General features: G+C 44.9%; 1 protein-coding gene across 1 annotated transcript in view; it reads left to right on the plus strand.

The window, feature by feature from the left end:
- OTOGL (otogelin like) overlaps window positions 1-21,123 on the plus strand; it is a 1,080,166-nt gene that overhangs the window by 222,606 nt on the left and 836,437 nt on the right. The window contains exons 6-7 of the mRNA XM_069227564.1: window positions 3,702-3,907; window positions 7,714-7,838. Of these exons, the coding sequence (XP_069083665.1) occupies window positions 3,702-3,907; window positions 7,714-7,838 (331 nt within the window). The remainder of the gene's footprint in view (window positions 1-3,701; window positions 3,908-7,713; window positions 7,839-21,123) is intronic.

Consider the following 21,123-nt stretch of genomic DNA (forward strand, 5'->3'; position numbering starts at 1 on the left):
ACAGAGTTGTGACAGAAGAGTCTAGTCCATGTGCGCAGCCTAATATGCACACCTATCATCTGAGAGAGAGGTCTTTCAGGAGAGGCTAGTCGATGTACATGCCTCTATATACAGCCATCATCTGAGACAGACGTCTGACAGGAGAAGTCAGTCCATGTGCATATCCTACTATGCACAGCTGTCATCTGACAAAGAAGTCTGATAGAACAGGGCAGTCCATGCACACACCCAAATATGTACACCTGTGATTTGAGACAGAGGTCTCACTGGATAGGCCAGTTTCTTGCCACACACCCTACTACAAAATCCCGTCATCTTAGAGAGACAAATGAAGTAACAAGGAAGAAATGTTTCTTTGCTAGATAAAGACATCCATATGAACCAGTCACAATCCTTCCTGAGGATGTCTTTCTTCTCCCGGGCATCTCGCGGGTGTCTTGCTAGCCTTTCACAAGAGCGTAAAAATAGAGAACTTTCTTTATATCTGAAATGCAACAATCCAGCAACTGTATGCCTACTTTAAACAACACTTCACAAGTCTTTCTTTCTTTAAAACAATGAAAATACACTGTTATGAACTTAGTGCCTGATTTAGAGTTTGGTGTTACTCCATCACAAACGTGACAAATATTCCGTCTGCCGTATTGTGATTCCTTTATATTCTGTGGACATTGTAAAACAGCGGGCGGGATACCCGTCACGTTTGTGATGGAGTAATCCATCCACAAAACTCTAAATAAGGCCCTAATTCCAAATGTATGACCTTGTGAGCAGATTGTGGGTGCTGGACAGGGAGTACAGGCCCCTCGTAGTTCAGGCATATTAATAAATGCTTAGAAACGAACTACTCCAACAATGTTTGTGCTGAGAATATTCAACTTCCTAGTTGTTGTAACAAACATAATCAGAAATATTCCCAGCGTATTTTGTATAGTCTTTATATCTTTCTTTATATAAACACCATATTTATATTTCAAAAAGACTCTGACCAGTTTATCCTGTGCTGTAAACTATGTGTTTTCAGTGTGTACATAAATTTTTAAAGTGTGTGATCGCTCTTGCGAGAGGCTCGCAAGATCGCAGAGTTGGAAATGTTGTTCTTATCTGTTGTACAGTTCTTTTTCATCATCACATTATTGAATGCCAATCTATCATAATAAAGTCAGTACAGTATGTATATTGTATTATTTTTTTTTATTTGCACACGTACAGCTCTAATGAGACAATCACAGGAGCTAAACATATTCCCCTGAACTGCAATCCTGCTTACAGATGGGGTTGATCTTTTTTTAGTTAGAGAATATGGTTAGTTTGTTGGTGTACTTTCTTTATCTTTCCACCATTTCCATTGCCCGGTCTGCCCAGTCTTTGGGCTCCCATTTTACATCTGTAAATGAGTTGATCTTACTGTACCGCCATTTCATCTGCCCACTTTGCTATCCTCAGACACATTTTATGTATTTAGTTCTTAACTTGTGTGAACATAACAGGGATGGAGCACAAGCAGTAAAATAACACTGAAATAACAGAAAAAGAAAGACAGAAAAAAAGAGAGAGAGACAATGTGTGTTTGTCTGTGTGCGTGAGAGAGAGAGAGGGGCAGTGTGAGAACACTCAGTTAAATCTAGTAGATCTGAGGGGATAGGACACACAACAGAACAGGAATCTGCATGAGAAAGTGGATGCTCACAAAATTGGGGCTATTATTCTGAATGTTAAGTTACACTTGTGAGTAATTTACATGTGTAATTTACTCTTACTTTTTTTGTAAATGTACTACTTTTGCTGAATCACAATATCCTAGTTTAAAGTTACTCAGAAGTGTACTCTGAAAAGGGGTGGAGCCAAAATTACGAGTGCAAGGTATTACTACTAAAACAAAACAGTAGTAAGTGCAGCAGTACATATGGTCAACCACTGGTACTGTAACATAATTTTAATTTAATATATTTAAATTAATCATTGATTTAATTCAAAATTACAATAATAGTGCAGTACCTTTTTTCGTTTGTTTTTAATCTAAAATAAATATATAAAATAATGTACGTATATATTTAAATTGAACACATTGTACTGACTTTTTCCAAGTTTAATAAACTTTTCTAATTTTCTCTCTAATTTACTATAGAGAGATCTCCACCTCAACTGTGAAATCTTTAAGTTAAATAATAATATGAATATATATTATATATTTATTTTGAATATCGAGCAACATAAAAAAATGCTACAGCATTACGAACTTATTTTAACTAAATGTTTAATAAACTTAAATTTGTTAAATTAAATAAAATTTTAAAATAAATTCCCACATAAAATAAATATTATACATTAACTATTAAAAGTGATTGATAGCATTAATTAAAGGCAATTCCATGATATTTTAATAAAAGGCAATTTTAAAATATTTTTTAAAATTAAAAAAGATTGTTAAAATGGCATAACTAAATAATAAACATGTTTTATTTTTAAATATTTTTAAACATTAAATACATTCTGGTTTTTAACTATTTTACATACCTTAATTGAATTTAACAATAATTCTTCGGTGGTGTTATTTAAGTCCATATCACCACTATTTTCAGTAGGAGGGTGTTGCAATATTAGTGGTTGGCCATTGGTGAGTTGGAGTAATTTACTACTGTTTTGAGTACCTTATTGACTGTAGTAGATTTTAAAGTGCAGTTTGTGAATACAAATGGGCTTTTTTTCTGAGTGGGTGCATGGCCCTCCTTAAGCCCCTCCCTCACTTCTTCCTAATCTCCTCTTATTCAATCGTAAACCCCTCTTATTCATTAGTAAGTAGACACCCTTTCTCAACCACTCCTCTGGTCCCTCCAACATTTATTATTAAGTAACAAATTTACATGAGTGAGGATGTCCCCTTAGAAAAGGTAGGAGAGGTGGTGGTGGGACTCGTACGTTTGTGAATAATATTTTATAATACGTTAGTAAGGTACTAATGTAGTACTGCTAAATCTGCTACAAAATGCAGATTGTGAATAGGACCCAATGTGTTTCAACCGGGCTCATGTTGTGGTCCACAGGATGCTGCCTCACCTCTGAATTTTGTGGAGTGGCTGAAAATCCTTCAAGTCTTCCAATAAGGTTGGCACCCCTCTATTAAGAACTGGTTCAGATTCGTTTTTTTCTCTAGGCCCCGTGGAAGTCCAAAAATATACATAAATATTTTACTTGGATTTTAATGTAGACTGTCACCCAGGGCCCTTAGGCTTTTAATGAAGTTCACTATGTCTTCTGTACCTTTTGCTCTGGTACCTGCATAATGATGTGGGGGTGTTTGATCTTCCACATCGTGTTACACGTTGTAATTGAATAAAAATGGTGTCTACTTTTACAAAAGTGATATAGACCCCTTTACCAGGATCACCAGACTGGATACAGATTAAAGAGCTTCTGGTGAGAATGAGCCCATCTTGAGCTTCTTTATTTTTCCAAACGTGTGGGGTAACATTTGTACTTTTCTTTTATTAATTACTGATTCGCAAATCTTTTTAGCAGGTATCAAGTTACCAAATAACGTTTTGGTCGTTTATTTGGTTTGGTTACTTTTTGGAGAGAAGGTGTGAGAAGGAGTGTGCTGCTATTTTAAGTGGTCCGAGAAGGATGGTACAAAATGAATCTCTTAAGCTATGGTGTCTTAAGCAAATAATAACATTATATTCAACAAATTTCGTTTGCAGCATAAAATTGCCACAGACGATCGAAAATGTGTTCATCGAGAAGCTAGCAGACTACATCCTGGTGAAAACTACTTTTGGATTTTCCCTCGCTTGGGATGGGAGCTCTGGAGTTTACATCAAACTAACAGAAGACCATAAAGGAAAACCTTGTGGCCTGTGTGGGAATTTTAATGGCAATGCGTCGGATGATCTGATAAAACAGAACAGTAAGTATAGACAGCCTCCACAAAGCCACCTGTGTGACGTGAGCAATGCCTGCCCTGCACATTCCACTGCTTGGCACTGCAGCTCCCGTTACCCTCTCCATTTCAACGCACTGCAGGTGACATTTGAGCAGAAAGCTACCTTTGAACTCTTTCTGCAGAAAAGGGAGAGGCTCTTTTGTCAGGTCTTTGGTGGTATATTTGTTAGCCAATTGGTTCAGTGATTCAAAGCAATTGATGTCTGTGAAAGTACGGAAACATAGCATTCCCTTTGGACATCATCCAACGTCTGTTCGAAAAATGATCCGCAGCAGAAAAGGGCAACACGTTTTTAACGAATGCAAAACTATTTTAGGTGCATCACTCATGGGAACATTTAGATATTTTTCTTTCTGCATTTATGTAAAGTGAGCCAGGGTGTATGTACAACTGGCAGCGCTAGAAATGGAAAAAATACTCCAGGAACTCATACATTGAGGTCAAAGTGGGACAGCAGTAAGAGGATTAGATCACGAGGGGTGAAAACATGAAAAGTGCAGTCTTACAGTCAAGGTATATATACGTTCATGTTTTAGAAGCTAAGGAATTGGCGAGAAACATAAATGTGAGGGCGGATTTATATTGGTTTACTCAAAAAGTCACAAACAGGGTCCGTTTTAAAATATACTGGGTCAGGGCAACTGCTCGAGAGATCCGTCTGGGCTTAGTGATTTCCAGGGTATAATGAAGTTTAAGGTAACTACGGTGATTATTGCCCCTGCTTGAGAGATCCGTGTCTTGTCCAGTCATAGTAGTAACTTGTCAAAACATAGCCTACTGGGTTAAGTGCCTGCTGCAAAGCACACAGCGAAACATACAGGGGCATATTTATACTCCGTTTGCGCCGAATTTGCGTCGTTTTTTTCTACGCAAATTCGGCGCAAAACTAACGCCATATTTATACTTTGGCGTTAGACGCGTCTAGCGCCAAAGTATGAGGAATGAGCGTCATTTTTTTGCGTGAACGCCTTCCTTGCGTTAATGAGATGCAAGGTAGGCGTTCCCGTCTAGAAAAATGACTGCGACGCAAATGCGTCGTATTTATACTCCCGGGCAAAAATCACGCCCGGGAGTGGGCGGGGCAAAAAACCCCGCATTTGCGCCTCTTTTTAACGCCTGGGTCAGGGCAGGCGTTAAGGGACCTGTGGGCTCAAAATGAGCCCACAGCTGCCCTCCCATGCCCCCAGGGACCCCCCCTGCCACCCTTGCCCACCCCAGGAGGACACCCAAGGATGGAGGGACCCATCCCAGGGACATTCAGGTAAGTTCAGGTAAGTATATATAAATTTTTTTTAAATATATTTTTTTGGCATAGGGGGGCCTGATTTGTGCCCCCCTACATGCCACAATGCCCAATGCACAATGCCCAATGACAATGACATAAGTCCCCTGGGCATGGCCATTGGGCAAGGGGGCATGACTCCTGTCTTTACTAAGACAGGAGTCATGTAAATGGCGTCTGGGCGTCGTTAAAAATGGCGCAAATCGGGTTGAGGCGATTTTTTTGCCTCAACCTGACTTGCCTCATTTTAAGACGCCCTAACGCCATTTTCCCCAACGCCGGCGCTGCCTGGTGTACGTGGTCTTTTTCCACGCACACCAGGCAGCGCCAGTCTGCTAGCGCCGGCTAACGCCATTCAATAAATACGGCGCCCGCATGGCGCTTCAGAATGGCGTTAGCCGGCGCTAAACTTTTTGACGCTAAAATGGCATGGGCACGGCAGGGGCCCCCGTAAGAGGGCCCCGCAAAGTATTTCAGTGTCTGCCTTGCAGACACTGAAATACGCGACGGGTGCCACTGCACCCGTCGCACCTTCCCACTCCGCCGGCTCGATTACGAGCCGGCATCCACGTGGGAAGGTCGTTTTCCCCTGGGCTGGCGGGCGGTTTTTCAGCAACCGCCCGCCAGCCCAGGGGAAAACTTGTAATACCCGCTGCGGTCTTTTGACCGCGGCGCGGTATTTCGGAGGGGGGAATTCTGGCGGGCGGCCTCCGCCGCCCGCCAACATTGGAATGACCCCCTAAGTCTCATACCCGAGATAATTAACTGTGCATGTGCCAGACATCATGGTCTAGGTGAAAGTGTCTATCGCAATAAAGTGACTGTTGAAAGAAGTACTGTGAGCTCTTGCTACAAGCTGTCATAGAAGGGGTTTGCCCTGATCACTAATGGGATGAAGTTCCAGATCTTGGTGGCACTTACCGTACAGTACTGTTTTCAAAATCTTTGAATAGGAGAGTTTCAAGTTGATACGAATCCAAGCTCCACATTGAACAGGTTCCAGCTGAGATCACTAGATTTTGTGTTAGATTGTTGGGGGTCCTTCCATGTAAACGTTTGTGAACAATACAGGCTAGTTTAAACTGGCTTCTCGCTTCAATAGGAAAGCATTTGAGTGTCTGCAGTATTGAGGTAATGTGGTACGATCCTCTGGCCACAGAAATTAGCCTAGCAGCCATATTGACAGCTGGTCTTAGTGGGTGAGGTGTAACTTCAGAATGCCAAACAGTAATAAGTTGCAGTAGTTCAGTCTCAAGATAGCTTTTGAGTCTTCTTCAGGAATGAGAGGATTGATTCCTCCTGAGAATTTGACCTGATGCCGGACCCTCATACTAAGGCATTTATAAGGCCTTGAAGGCTCAAGTTCTTGTCTAGTGTAAAGCCTAGGGACTCAGCATTCTGAAAAATGGGTGGCTTGCATTCCAGTGTATGTACTGCATCCAATCAGGTATGTATTGAGGGGTTGCATCTGGGAGGAAAGAACAGCAGAAATTCAGTTATTGGGCACTTAATTTTAGATGATGTTGGAACATCCACGTTAGAAGTTTATTCATAGTTGTTTTGAGACTATCTTCTTGAGAGGAGACGTTCATGTATCGCTAATGTGTCATCAGCTTACAGGTGAGAGAAGATTCCATGTACAAGCTGAAGAAAGACATCAAGCATTGAGGAACTCCTTTTTGAAAGGGTTAAGGGTTAGAGAGAGAGTTTTATATTTTGATTTATTATGACCTATTGGCCAGTAAGGATCTGAACCAACTTAATATTGTGTCCTTGATTACCATTATTTCTTTAAAGGTTTTTTGCACAGTGGTATGGTGATGATGTAACCTGCAGTGGAAACATCTGGAGTGATTTACTGGAGTCAAATATCCATAGTGCATCATCAACAATATGTGGTATCACTGTCTCAGTACTAGAGTCTTGTCTGAACCCAGACTGGAGTTAATTGAGCAGGTTATGTTCCTCCTTGAAACATTTTAGCTAATTATCAATGCACTCATCCATAACCTTGTGTACATAAGGGAAGGTAGATGCTGGGTAGATGTTATTGAGGTCCTCTATGTTTGTAATGGTCTGACTTCAGTTTCTTTAAGAGGAATGAGAAATAAAGATGATCTTTTTATGTACCTGTTAATGTTAACAAAAGAAACCACAGTAGGTCAGAATTTGAGTTATAGGTGTTAGGGAGATATAGACATTTGGAGGTACGAAGGTCTACATCCATGGTCTTGGTTATGTTAAGTGTGGTCAGGCAGAGGGTCTGCTGGTATTGTCCCTTTGCTGGGCCCGCAATTCACAATACTACCCACTTAAACAAAGACATAAAGCTCAAGTATCCTAAATCCACTGTACATTGAAACACTGATTCCACTGCCCAGATGTGGAACACATCATTGGCCTTAGTTTTGAAGAAGGTGCAAGGTCTGTTTCTGAACCTTTGTTCCAAACCCTAATGTCATCATCACTATTTTGTTTTTTACAGCAGATGAATACTCAGAAGACATTGCCCAATTTGCGAACAGCTGGTCTGTACAGAGTCCAGATGAACTGACCTGTGTAGCTACTGTGTCAGAATTTCCTAGTCCATGTCCCAATAAAGAATTACACGAGGTAAGTGTATTAATATAGCTTGTACCAATGAAAATGTAATATTGCTTTTTAAAATATTGCCTTTTTATCAGTTATTATACTTGCTGTTTCTAGTAAAAGAATGTTTCACGTAATGGGATCACTGCAGAAAAGTAGGGCCCTATTTATGGATTGGCAGACAGGGACATCCATCTCCACACAATATTGAGTGCGTTGTCTACCAAATTCTTGGTCCTCCCACACAATTTAGAGTCAGGCAGACTGTCAGCTTTCTGTCAGGGCTGTCCCTGCTGTCTTCGTCGCTGGAAAGCTTACGCCATTAGCATGATGGAGTGCTGGCTGACAGAGTCAGGGCATCAGACTGCCCGCCCCATATGTGGCAGATGGTCCGAGGTCCCTATTTTCTGTCCATCCTTGCCAGGGAACACCCATGTGATGTCATTTCTCTAAATGTACAAAGATTATGGCTCTGTTGCTGATAATCTATACATTTGACAGGCAGTTGTCTGTCAGAGTGGCAAACGTAATATCCTCTGCCACACTGACGGTCCCTGGGTCACCCACCAAGCCCTAAATCAGGCACTTCATGTTTAACCTATAGGCCACATTTTCGACTACCAGGACTCCCCTTTCCTAGATTGATAAATAAAGGATTTTCAGTTTACATAACTGTAACACTGTTATTCCCGGTGCCCTAAACCTGCAAAACTGTGGTCCTAAGTGCTACATAAATCATGTATTTATTTTGATCATTATTGGACAAATCTAAAAAATGTTCATGCAAATATTGATGTTAAATTTGATAACTTTTTAATCTAAATATCAAGCAAATAGGTTTTGTTCCAAACACAAAACTGATTTTTGTTTTCCACACCCAAAAAGGCAATGACATGTCTTGAAGTGCCAGTTAGTCCATGTTCTGTAATAAAGAAATGCCTTAACATTCCGTCCATAATGCCTACTTATGTGGCACTGCTTTGCGGAGCAGTAGGGATGTTCCCACCATGAAGAGTACAACTTACAAGAAACTCTAAAAGTGGTATACAAATTGGGATACCTAGGCAAGTCTTTCGGCGGTACATAGGTCCCAATGAACTTCCCAGGTACCCTGAAAGGCTGATCGATTAGAAAATGAACCAAGCTGAGGTGCCATTTGTGGGCCAATGTGTTTGTGTGTTGTATGCCCCAGCATACCATTCCTCAATCTTTAGTAAAGGGAGTGTTCAACTTCATATGGATGGATGCAGTCCTCATAGAGAATCCTAGATCATTTTGCAAAAAAAAAACTGGGGTCCTCACCATGCAGTCTTGGAGCCATAATTAAGATTGCTCCTCCTAAAGTGTGGTGCATGGGGGAGATGTGTGCCAAATGTCAGTGTGCCCAGAAATATCATCATACATGAAATGTAGTAAAATTACCTTTTATTGATGGGGGCCCTAAATTGTGAACTGCCTGCAGTGCACAAATATTGAGTACATCATTTTTGTTGTTTAAGAAAAAGGGTGTGGGGTGGACTTAGTTCCAACCTCTTTTCAAATGAAGAAGGAACAATCCATTTTCATGTATAATCATTTGTTTTAAATCTATTAGTAGGGGACTAGCAAAAGTGGTGGCATTCTCCTTTCTTCAATTGTAAAGTCTCTAAAAATAATTATAGAATACACCCTCTCAGCCAAAGTTGAAATGGTGGTGTTAGACCTGTCAGCCCTAGGGTTGTCTTCCCCCAAATGTTTTGCCTCACCTCCTCCAAATTTGCTGCACTTATTTTTATTGGCCTTAGGACTCTGTGCACTTTACTCCTGCTAACCAGTGCTAAAGTGTGTGTGCTCCTCCGCCAGAATATGAAGGCATTGAGTTATACCCAATTGGCATATTTAATTTTGTGTAAGACTCTTGTAGAGTGGTATATCATTATACCCAGGGCCTGTAAATTAAATGCTACCATTGGGCCTGCAGCACGTATTGTGCCACTCACTTAAGTATGACCTTGCAGCATGTCCAAAGTCTGCCACTGCAGCCTGAAGCAGTTTTAAACTGCCATGTTGACCTGCCATTAAAACCCCTTTGCCAAGCCTTAAACTCCTCTTTCTGTACATATAGGTTACCCCTAAGGTAGACCCTGGGTAGCCCATAGGCAGAGGGCTTTGTAATTAGAAGGTTGGGCATGTACTTTCACTTTTTACATGTCCTGGTAGTGAAAAATGTTTTTCACTATTGTGAAGCCTGCCCCTTCTATATGATATATTTGGAGTGTCCTCTTATTTTTTTTTATTTTTTTTTTATTGAAGATGCACAGTGTACAAATACCAAAGCAAAAAGAAGGCTGAATAAATACAATAAATACATGAGATAAATACACATCATTAAATAAATAAATTTCATCGATCTACAGCAGACATCAAGACCACTGAAAGGGGGCATATGAAATAACCTATTCAAGACCTTAGAATACAAATAAAGTGCAAAAATTTAACATGATTAAATAAATAGATCCCCTACGAGCATGATTCAATTATTACCTAGCCACTGTGCAAACGGGGCCCAGATAGCTTCACCCATCCGTCTACGCCGGCGGCCCTTGCACGCATAAGAACCCATCTCTAGATAAAACATTGAGCACATCCGAGCCAGCCAATGGTTAAAAGTTGGTGGAGTTGACTCCAGCCAGTCAGATGCAATACAGCAGCGGGCCACAGACATGGCTAGAAACAGGAACCTCTGTGAATATTCTAGGTACACCACTCCATCAATTCCTAGTAATGCTAGTTGCGGCATAATTTCCACCTCCTGATGAATTAGCCTAGTTAAAAAGTTAGCCATATCAGTAAAAAATGTATGTAGCCTACTGCAATTAAAGAACATATGTACCAGGTCGGACGATACACTCTTGCATCTGGGACACACCACCCCCCTTGAGCTGCCCCAGTTAAATAGCTTAGCGGGGGTATAGTATAGATGAAAAATAGTCTTATAATTTTGGGTTTGTGGCCCAGCGGATAATATAAAACGCTGTGCCATATCTAAAGAGGTACGTACTGACACTTCAGAAGCTCCAATATTCCGAGCCCACCTCTCCGCCTGTTTACTCAAGTCATCTGGCATTAAGTTCAAGAAGAGCGGATAAAGCGAGCAGACCCGCTATCTAGTGGAATTATGAAGAACCTCCATAACTGGGATTCTATCCCCCACCTGCCCAGATGCTGATCTAAAGTTTACCCCCCAAAAATGTCTGATTTGCAAATATTTAAAAAAATCCTTAGTGTTCAATGAAAATTCACTTGTCAGTTCTTCAAAAGATTTAAGGTGGGTATGCCCATAGAAATCACCAATACACCGAACACCAAGCTGTGCCCACCTGGCACAGTATTCATCCTTAAAAATATCAGGAAGGACCGACGAATTCAAAATTGGGGTGTAAAAATGAATCCGTCCGATTCCCAATTTTTTTTTAACATTGGTCCACACCTTAAATGCAGCCCAGACAGTCTTGAACTTAACTTTTTTTAAATAACTAGGCTCCACTGTTCTCAAAAAAGCTGCATTGGCATGACTTCCCTGTAGGAAGTTGGCTCTGTATGCACTATTTCAAAGTAAGGAATAGTATGCACAGAGTCCAAGGGTTCCCCTTAGAGGTAAGATAGTGGCAAAAAGAGATAATACTAATGCTCTATTTTGTGGTAGTGTGGTCGAGCAGTAGGCTTATCAAAGGAGTAGTGTTAAGCATTTGTTGTACATACACACAGGCAATAAATGAGGAACACACACTCAGAGACAAATCCACCCAATAGGTTTTGTTATAGAAAAATATATTTTCTTAGTTTATTTTAAGAACCACAGGTTCAAATTCTACATGTAATATCTCATTTGAAAGGTATTGCAGGTAAGTACTTTAGGAACCTTGAATAATTACAATAGCATATATACTTTTCACATAAAACACAAATAGCTGTTTTAAAAGTGGACACTGCAATTTTCACAGTTCCTGGGGGAGGTAAAGTATTGTTAGTTTTAGCAGGTAAGTAAATTACCTACAAGGTTCAGTTTTGGGTCCAAGGTAGCCCACCGTTGGGGGTTCAGAGCAACCCCAAAGTAACCACACCAGCAGCTCAGGGCCGGTCAGGTGCAGAGGTCAAAGAGGTGCCCAAAACACATAGGCTTCAATGGAGAGAAGGGGGTGCCCCGGTTCCAGTCTGCCAGCAGGTAAGTACCCGTGTCTTCGGAGGGCAGACCAGGGGGGTTTTGTAGGGCACCGGGGGGGACACAAGTCCACACAGAAAGTACACCCTCAGCAGCGCGGGGGCGGCCGGGTGCAGTGTGCAAACTAGCGTCGGGTTCTCTGTAGGTTTCAATGGGAGACCAAGGGGTCTCTTCAGCAGTGCAGGCAGGCAAGAGGGGGGCTCCTCGGGGTAGCCACCACCTGGGCCAGGGAGAGGGCCTCCTGGGGGTCACTCCTGCACTGAAGTTCCGATCCTTCAGGTGCTAAGGGCTGCGGGTGCAGGGTCTTTTCCAGCCGTCGGGATTTTAGAGTCAGGCAGTCGCGGTCAGGGGGAGCCTGGGGATTCCCTCTGCAGGTGTCGCTGTGGGGGCTGAGGGGGGACAACTTTGGTTACTCACAGTCTTGGAGTCGCCGGAGGGTCCTCCCTGAGGTGTTGGTTCTCCACCAGTCGAGTCGGGGTCGCCGGGTGCAGTGTTGCAAGTCTCATGCTTCTTGCGGGGATTTGCAAGGGTCTTTAAATCTGCTCCTCTGTAACAAAGTTGCAGTCTTTTTGGAGCAGGGCCGCTGTCCTCGGGAGTTTCTTGTCTTTCTTGAAGCAGGGCAGTCCTCTGAGGATTCAGGGGTCGCTGGTCCTTGGGAAAGCGTCGCTGGAGCAGGTTTCTTTAGAAGGTAGGAGACAGGCCGGCAGGTCTGGGGCCAAAGCAGTTGGTGTCTTCTTTTCTTCTTCTGCAGGGGTCTTTCAGCTCAGCAGTCCTCTTCTTCTTGTACGTTGCAGGAATCTAAATTCTTAGGTTCAGGGGAGCCCTTAAATACTAAATTTAAGGGCGTGTTTAGGTCTGGGGGTTAGTAGCCAATGGCTACTAGCCCTGAGGGTGGGTACACCCTTTTTGTGCCTCCTCCCAATGGGAGGGGGGCACATCCCTAATCCTATTGGGGGAATCCTCCATCTGCAAGATGGAGGATTTCTAAAAGTTAGAGTCACTTCAGCTCAGGACACCTTAGGGGCTGTCCTGACTGGCCAGTGACTCCTCCTTGTTATTCTCATTATTTCCTCTGGCCTTGCCGCCAAAAGTGGGGCCGTGGCCGGAGGGGGCGGGCAACTCCACAAGCTGGAGTGCCCTGTGGTGTTGGAACAAAGGGGGTGAGCCTTTGAGGCTCACCGCCAGGTGTTACAGCTCCTGCCTGGGGGAGGCGTTAGCATCTCCGCCCAGTGCAGGCTTTGTTACTGGCCTCAGAGTGACAAAGGCACCTTCCCCATGGGGCCAGCAACATGTCTCGGTGGTGGCAGGCTGCTGGAACCAGTCAGCCTACACAGATAGTCGGTTAAGGTTTCAGGGGGCACCTCTAAGGTGCCCTCTGGGGTGTATTTCACAATAAAATGTACAGTGGCATCAGTGTGCATTTATTGTGCTGAGAAGTTTGATACCAAACTTCCCAGTTTTCAGTGTAGCCATTATGGTGCTGTGGAGTTCGTGTTAAACAGACTCCCAGACCATATACTCTTATGGCTACCCTGCACTTACAATGTCTAAGGTTTAGCTTAGACACTGTAGGGGCACAGTGCTCATGCACTGGTGCCCTCACCTATGGTATAGTGCACCCTGCCTTAGGGCTGTAAGGCCTGCTAGAGGGGTGACTTATCTATACTGCATAGGCAGTGTGAGGTTGGCATGGCACCCTGAGGGGAGTGCCATGTCGACTTACTTGTTTTGTTCTCATCAGCACACACAAGCTGGCAAGCAGTGTGTTTGTGCTGAGTGAGGGGTCTCCAGGGTGGCATAAGACATGCTGCAGCCCTCAGAGACCTTCCCTGGCATCAGGGCCCTTGGTACCAGAGGTACCAGTTACAAGGGACTTACCTGGATGCCAGGGTGTGCCAATTGTGGATACAAAAGTACAGGTTAGGGAAAGAACACTGGTGCTGGGGCCTGGTTAGCAGGCCTCAGCACACTTTCAATTCAAAACATAGCATCAGCAAAGGCAAAAAGTCAGGGGGTAACCATGCCAAGGAGGCATTTCCTTTCACAACCCCCCCCCCAAACGAAAGAGGATGAGACTAACCTTTCCCAAGAGAGTCTTCATTTTCTAAGTGGAAGAACCTGGAAAGGCCATCTGCATTGGCATGGGCAGTCCCAGGTCTGTGTTCCACTATAAAGTCCATTCCCTGTAGGGAGATGGACCACCTCAACAGTTTTGGATTTTCACCTTTCATTTGCATCAGCCATCTGAGAGGTCTGTGGTCAGTTTGAACTAGGAAGTGAGTACCAAAGAGGTATGGTCTCAGCTTCTTCAGGGACCAAACCACAGCAAAGGCCTCCCTCTCAATGGCACTCCAACGCTGCTCCCTGGGGAGTAACCTCCTGCTAATGAAAGCAACAGGCTGGTCAAGGCCATCATCATTTGTTTGGGACAAAACTGCCCCTATCCCATGTTCAGAGGCATCTGTTTGCACAATGAATTGCTTGGAGTAATCTGGAGCTTTTAGAACTGGTGCTGTGCACATAGCTTGTTTCAGGGTGTCAAAGGCCTGTTGGCATTCTACAGTCCAGTTTACTTTCTTGGGCATTTTCTTGGAGGGGAGTTCTGTGAGGGCTGTCACAATGGATCCATATCCCTTCACAAACCTCCTATAGTACCCAGTCAAGCCAAGGAATGCCCTGACTTGAGTCTGGGTTTTTGGAGCTGCCCAGTCCAGAATAGTCTGGATCTTAGGCTGGAGTGGCTGAACTTGGCCTCCACCTACAAGGTGTCCCAAGTAAACCACAGTTCCCTGCCCTATCTGGAATTTGGATGCCTTGATAGAGAGGCCTGCTGATTGCAGAGCCTTCAAAACCTTCTTCAGGTGGACCAGGTGATCCTGCCAGTTGGAGCTAAAGACAGCAATATCATCAAGATAAGCTGCACTAAAGGACTCCAAGCCAGCAAGGACTTGATTCACCAACCTTTGGAAGGTGGCAGGGGCATTCTTTAAACCAAAGGGCATAACAGTAAACTGATAATGCCCATCAGGTGTGGAGAATGCTGTTTTCTCTTTTGCTCCAGGTGCCATTTTGATTTGCCAGTACCCTGCTGTTAAGTCAAAGGTACTTAAGAATTTGGCAGCACCTAACTTGTCAATCAGCTTGTCAGCTCTAGGAATGGGATGGGCATCTGTCTTGGTGACAGAATTAAGTCCTCTGTAGTCCACACAAAACCTCATCTCTCTCTTTCCATCTTTGGTGTGAGGTTTGGGGACTAAGACCACTGGGCTAGCCCAGGGGCTATCAGAGTGCTCAATTACTCCCAATTCCAGCATCTTGTGGACTTCCACTTTGATGCTTTCCTTAACTTGATCAGACTGTCTGAAGATTTTGTTTTTGACAGGCATGCTGTCTCCTGTGTCCACATCATGTGTACACAGGTGTGTCTGACCAGGGGTTAGGGAAAAGAGCTCAGCAAACTGTTGCAGGACCTTCCTACAGTCAGATTGCTGTTGGCTAGAGAGGGTGTCTGAGTAGATCACTCCATCCACTGAGCCATCTTTAGGGTCTGATGAGAGGAGATCAGGGAGAGGCTCACTCTCAGCTTCCTGGTCCTCATCTGTTACCATCAACAGATTCACATCAGCCCTGTCATGGAAGAGCTTAAGGCGGTTCACATGGATCAATGGATCACCCTCTTGGGGCTCCTGCTAGTGCCCAGGTCCACCAGGTAGGTGACCTGACTCTTCCTCTCTAGCACTAGGTAAGGGCCACTCCATCTGTCCTGGAGTGCCCTGGGAGCCACAGGCTCCAAAACCCAGACTTTCTGCCCTGGTTGAAATTCAACCAGTGCAGCCTTTTGGTCATACCAAAACTTCTGGAGCTGTTGGCTGGCCTCAAGGTTTTTACTTGCCTTTTCCATGTACTCTGCCATCCCTGAGCGAAGGCCAAGTACATAGTCCACTATGTCTTGTTTAGGCTCATGAAGAGGTCTCTCCCAGCCTTCTTTGACAAGAGCAAGTGGTCCCCTCACAGGGTGACCAAACAGAAGTTCAAAGGGTGAGAACCCTACTCCCTTCTGAGGCACCTCCCTGTAAGCGAAAAGCAGACATGGTAGGAGGACATCCCATCTCCTTTTGAGTTTTTCTGGGAGCCCCATGATCATGCCCTTTAATGTCTTGTTGAATCTCTCAACAAGGCCATTAGTTTGTGGATGATAGGGTGTAGTGAATTTATAAGTCACTCCACACTCATTCCACATGTGTTTCAGGTAGGCTGACATGAAGTTGGTACCTCTGTCAGACACCACCTCCTTAGGGGAGCCCACTCTGGTAAAGATACCAATGAGGGCCTTGGCTACTGCAGGTGCAGTAGTCGACCTAAGGGGAATAGCTTCAGGATACCTAGTAGCATGATCCACTACTACTAGGATGTACATATTTCCTGAGGCTGTGGGAGGTTCAAGTGGACCCACTATGTCCACACCCACTCTTTCAAAGGGGACCCCCACCACTGGAAGTGGAATGAGGGGGGCCTTTGGATGTCCACCTATCTTACCACTGGCTTGACAGGTGGTACAGGAGACACAAAACTCCTTAACCTTCTGGGACATGTTGGGCCAGTAGAAGTGGTTGACTAACCTCTCCCACGTCTTGGTTTGTCCCAAATGCCCAGCAAGAGGAATATCATGGGCTAAGGTCAGAATAAACTCTCTGAACCCCTGAGGCACTACCACTCTCCTAGTGGCACCAGGTTTGGGATCTCTTGCCTCAGTGTACAGGAGTCCATCTTCCCAATAGACCCTATGTGTTCCAGTTTTCTTGCCATTGGACTCTTCAGCAGCTTGCTGCCTAAGGCCTTCAAGAGAGGGACAGGTTTCTTGTCCCTTACACAACTCTTCCCTTAAGGGTCCCCCTGGGCCCAAGAGCTCAACCTAATAAGGTTCCAGCTCCATAGGCTCAGTTCCCTCAGAGGGCAGAACTTCTTCCTGACAAGAGAGGTTCTCTTTTTGGTGTTGTGTTGCAGCTGGTTTCCCAGCTGACTTTCCTTTTCTCTTGGTAGGCTGGGCCTTTCTTCAAGACTCCAGCTCTACTTTTTCACCCTGTGCCTTGCACTGTGCCCTTGTCTTGACACACACCAGTTCAGGGATACCCAGCATGGCTGCATGGGTTTTCAGTTCTACCTCAGCCCAGGCTGAGGACTCCAGGTCATTTCCAAGCAGACAGTCTACTGGGATGTTTGAGGAGACCACCACCTGTTTCAGGCCATTGACCCCTCCCCACTCTAACGTTACCATAGCCATGGGATGTACATTAGTTTGATTGTCAGCATTGGTGACTGGATAGGTTTGTCCAGTCAGGTATTGACCAGGGGAAACCAGTATCTCTGTCACCATAGTGATACTGACACATGTATCCCTCAGGCCTTCTACACTTGTCCCATTAATTAAGAGCTGCTGCCTGTATTTTTGCATGTTAGGAGGCCAGGCAGCCAGTGTGGCTAAATCCACCCCACCCTCAGAGACTAATGTAGCTTCAGTGCGACACCTGATTTGCTCTGGGCACACTGTTGATCCCACTTGGAGACTAGCCATTCCAGTGTTAGCTGGAGTGGAGTTAGAAGTGGTTGTTTTCTTGGGACAGGCCTTGTCACCAGTTTGGTGTCCAGGCTGATTACAGCTACGACACCAGGCCTTTTTGGGATCAAAGTTTTTACCCTTGTACCCAAAATTGTTTTGTGAAGAGGCTCTGGGCCCACCCTCCTGTGCAGGTTTTTGGGGGCCTGTAGAAGACTCTTTACTATTTTTGTTTTTGGCTGTCTCACCACCCTTCCCCTGGGGAGGTTTTGTGACCCCTTTCTTTTGGTCACCCCCTGTGGAAGTCTTGGACACCCTAGTCTTGACCCAATGGTCCGCCTTCTTTCCCAATTCTTGGGGAGAAAGTGGTCCTAGGTCTACCAGATGCTGATGCAGTTTATCATTGAAACAATTACTTAATAGGTGTTCTTGCACAAATAAATTGTACAGCCCATCATAATTACTTACACCACTGCCTTGAATCCAACCATCTAGTGTTTTTACTGAGTAGTCTACAAAGTCAACCCAGGTCTGGCTCGAGGATTTTTGAGCCCCCCTGAATCTAATCCTATACTCCTCAGTGGAGAATCCAAAGCCCTCAATCAGGGTACCCTTCATGAGGTCATAAGATTCTGCATCTTTTGCAGAGAGTGTGAGGAGTCTATCCCTACACTTTCCTGTGAACATTTCCCAAAGGAGAGCACCCCAGTGAGATTTGTTCACTTTTCTGGTTACACAAGCCCTCTCAAAAGCTGTGAACCATTTGGTGATGTCATCACCATCTTCATATTTAGTTACAATCCCTTTGGGGATTTTCAACATGTCAGGAGAATCTCTGACCCTATTTATGTTGCTGCCACCATTGATGGGTCCTAGGCCCATCTCTTGTCTTTCCCTTTCTATGGCTAGGATCTGTCTTTCCAAAGCCAATCTTTTGGCCATCCTGGCTAGCTGGATGTCCTCTTCACTGGAGTTATCCTCAGTGATTTCAGAGAGGTTGTTCCCTCCTGTGAGGGAACCAGCATCCCTGACTATTATGTTTGGAGACAGGGCTTGAGAGGCCCTGTTCTCCCTAGTTAGGACTGGTAGGGGGGAATTTTCCTCCAAGTCACTATCTTCATCCTCTGTGTTGCCATCCTCAGAGGGGTTGGCCTTTTCAAACTCTGCCAAAAGCTCCTGGAGCTGTAGTTTGGAAGGTCTGGGGCCCATTATTATATTCTTTATTTTACAGAGTGATCTTAGCTCCCTCATCTTAAGATGGAGGTAAGGGGTGGTGTTGAGTTCCACCACATTCATCTCTGTACTAGACATTATGCTTTTAAAAGTTGGAATACTTTTTAAGAATCTAAAACTAGTTCTAGGTTCTAATTCAAACTTTCACAAAACTTTTAAACTCTAAAAGGAAATGCTAAACAGGGACTAACACAAGGCCCTAGCAGGTCTTTAAAGAATTTAGAAAAATAGTTCAAATTGCAAAAAATCTATTTCTAATGACAATTTTTGGAATTTGTCGTGTGATCAGGTATTGGCTGAGTAGTCCAGCAAATGCAAAGTCTTGTACCCCACCGCTGATCCACCAATGTAGGAAGTTGGCTCTGTATGCACTATTTCAAAGTAAGGAATAGTATGCACAGAGTCCAAGGGTTCCCCTTAGAGGTAAGATAGTGGCAAAAAGAGATAATACTAATGCTCTATTTTGTGGTAGTGTGGTCGAGCAGTAGGCTTATCAAAGGAGTAGTGTTAAGCATTTGTTGTACATACACACAGGCAATAAATGAGGAACACACACTCAGAGACAAATCCAGCCAATAGGTTTTGTTATAGAAAAATATATTTTCTTAGTTTATTTTAAGAACCACAGGTTCAAATTCTACATGTAATATCTCATTTGAAAGGTATTGCAGGTAAGTACTTTAGGAACTTTGAATAATTACAATAGCATATATACTTTTCACATAAAACACAAATAGCTGTTTTAAAAGTGGACACTGCAATTTTCACAGTTCCTGGGGGAGGTAAAGTATTGTTAGTTTTAGCAGGTAAGTAAATTACCTACAAGGTTCAGTTTTGGGTCCAAGGTAGCCCACCGTTGGGGGTTCAGAGCAACCCCAAAGTTACCACACCAGCAGCTCAGGGCCGGTCTGGTGCAGAGGTCAAAGAGGTGCCCAAAACACATAGGCTTCAATGGAGAGAAGGGGGTGCCCCATTTCCAGTCTGCCAGCAGGTAAGTACCCGCGTCTTCGGAGGGCAGACCAGGGGGGTTTTGTAGGGCACCGGGGGGACACAAGTCCACACAGAAAGTACACCCTCAGCAGCGCAGGGGCGGCCGGGTGCAGTGTGCAAACTAGCGTCGGGTTCTCTGTAGGTTTCAATGGGAGACCAAGGGGTCTCTTCAGCGGTGCAGGCAGGCAAGGGGGGGGCTCCTCGGGGTAGCCACCACCTGGGCCAGGGAGAGGGCCTCCTGGGGGTCACTCTTGCACTGAAGTTCCGATCCTTCAGGTGCTGGGGGCTGCGGGTGCAGGGTCTTTTCCAGGCGTCGAGATTTTAGAGTCAGGCAGTCGCGGTCAGGGGGAGCCTGGGGATTCCCTCTGCAGGCGTCGCTGTGGGGGCTCAGGGGGGACAACTTTGGATACTCACAGTCTTGGAGTCGCCGGAGGGTACTCCCTGAGGTGTTGGTTCTCCACCAGTCGAGTCGGGGTCGCCGGGAGAAGTGTTGCAAGTCTCACGCTTCTTGCGGGGATTTGCAGGGGTCTTTAAATCTGCTCCTCTGTAACAAAGTTGCAGTCTTTTTGGAGCAGGGCCGCTGTCCTCAGGAGTTTCTTGTCTTTCTTGAAGCAGGGCAGTCCTCCGAGGATTCAGGGGTCGCTGCTCCTTGGGAAAGCGTCGCTGGAGCAGGTTTCTTTAGAAGGTAGGAGACAGGCCGGTAGGTCTGGGGCCAAAGCAGTTGGTGTCTTCTTTCCTTCTTCTGCAGGGGTCTTTCAGCTCAGCAGTCCTCTTCTTCTTGTACGTTGCAAGAATCTAAATTCTTAGGTTCAGGGGAGGCCTTAAATACTAAATTTAAGAGCGTGTATAGGTCTTGGGGGTTAGTAGCCAATGGCTACTAGCCCTGAGGGTGGGTACACCCTTTTTGTGCCTCCTCCCAAGGGGAGGGGGGCACATCCCTAATCCTATTGGGGGAATCCTCCATCTGCAAGATGGAGGATTTCTAAAAGTTAGAGTCACTTCAGCTCAGGACACCTTAGGGGCTGTCCTGACTGGCCAGTGACTCCTCCTTGTTATTCTCATTATTTCCTCCGGCCTTGCCGCCAAAAGTGGGGCCGTGGCCGGAGGGGGCGGGCAACTCCACTAGCTTGAGTGCCCTGTGGTGCTGGAACAAAGGGGGTGAGCCTTTGAGGCTCACCGCCAGGTGTTACAGCTCCTGCCTGGCGGAGGTGTTAGCATCTCCACCCAGTGCAGGCTTTGTTACTGGCCTCAGAGTGACAAAGGGACTCTCCCCATGGGGCCAGCAACATGTCTCGGTGGTGGCAGGCTGCTGGAACCAGTCAGCCTACACA

This window comes from Pleurodeles waltl, chromosome 4_1 (genome assembly GCF_031143425.1).
Source record: "Pleurodeles waltl isolate 20211129_DDA chromosome 4_1, aPleWal1.hap1.20221129, whole genome shotgun sequence".
Lineage (NCBI taxonomy): Eukaryota > Metazoa > Chordata > Amphibia > Caudata > Salamandridae > Pleurodeles > Pleurodeles waltl.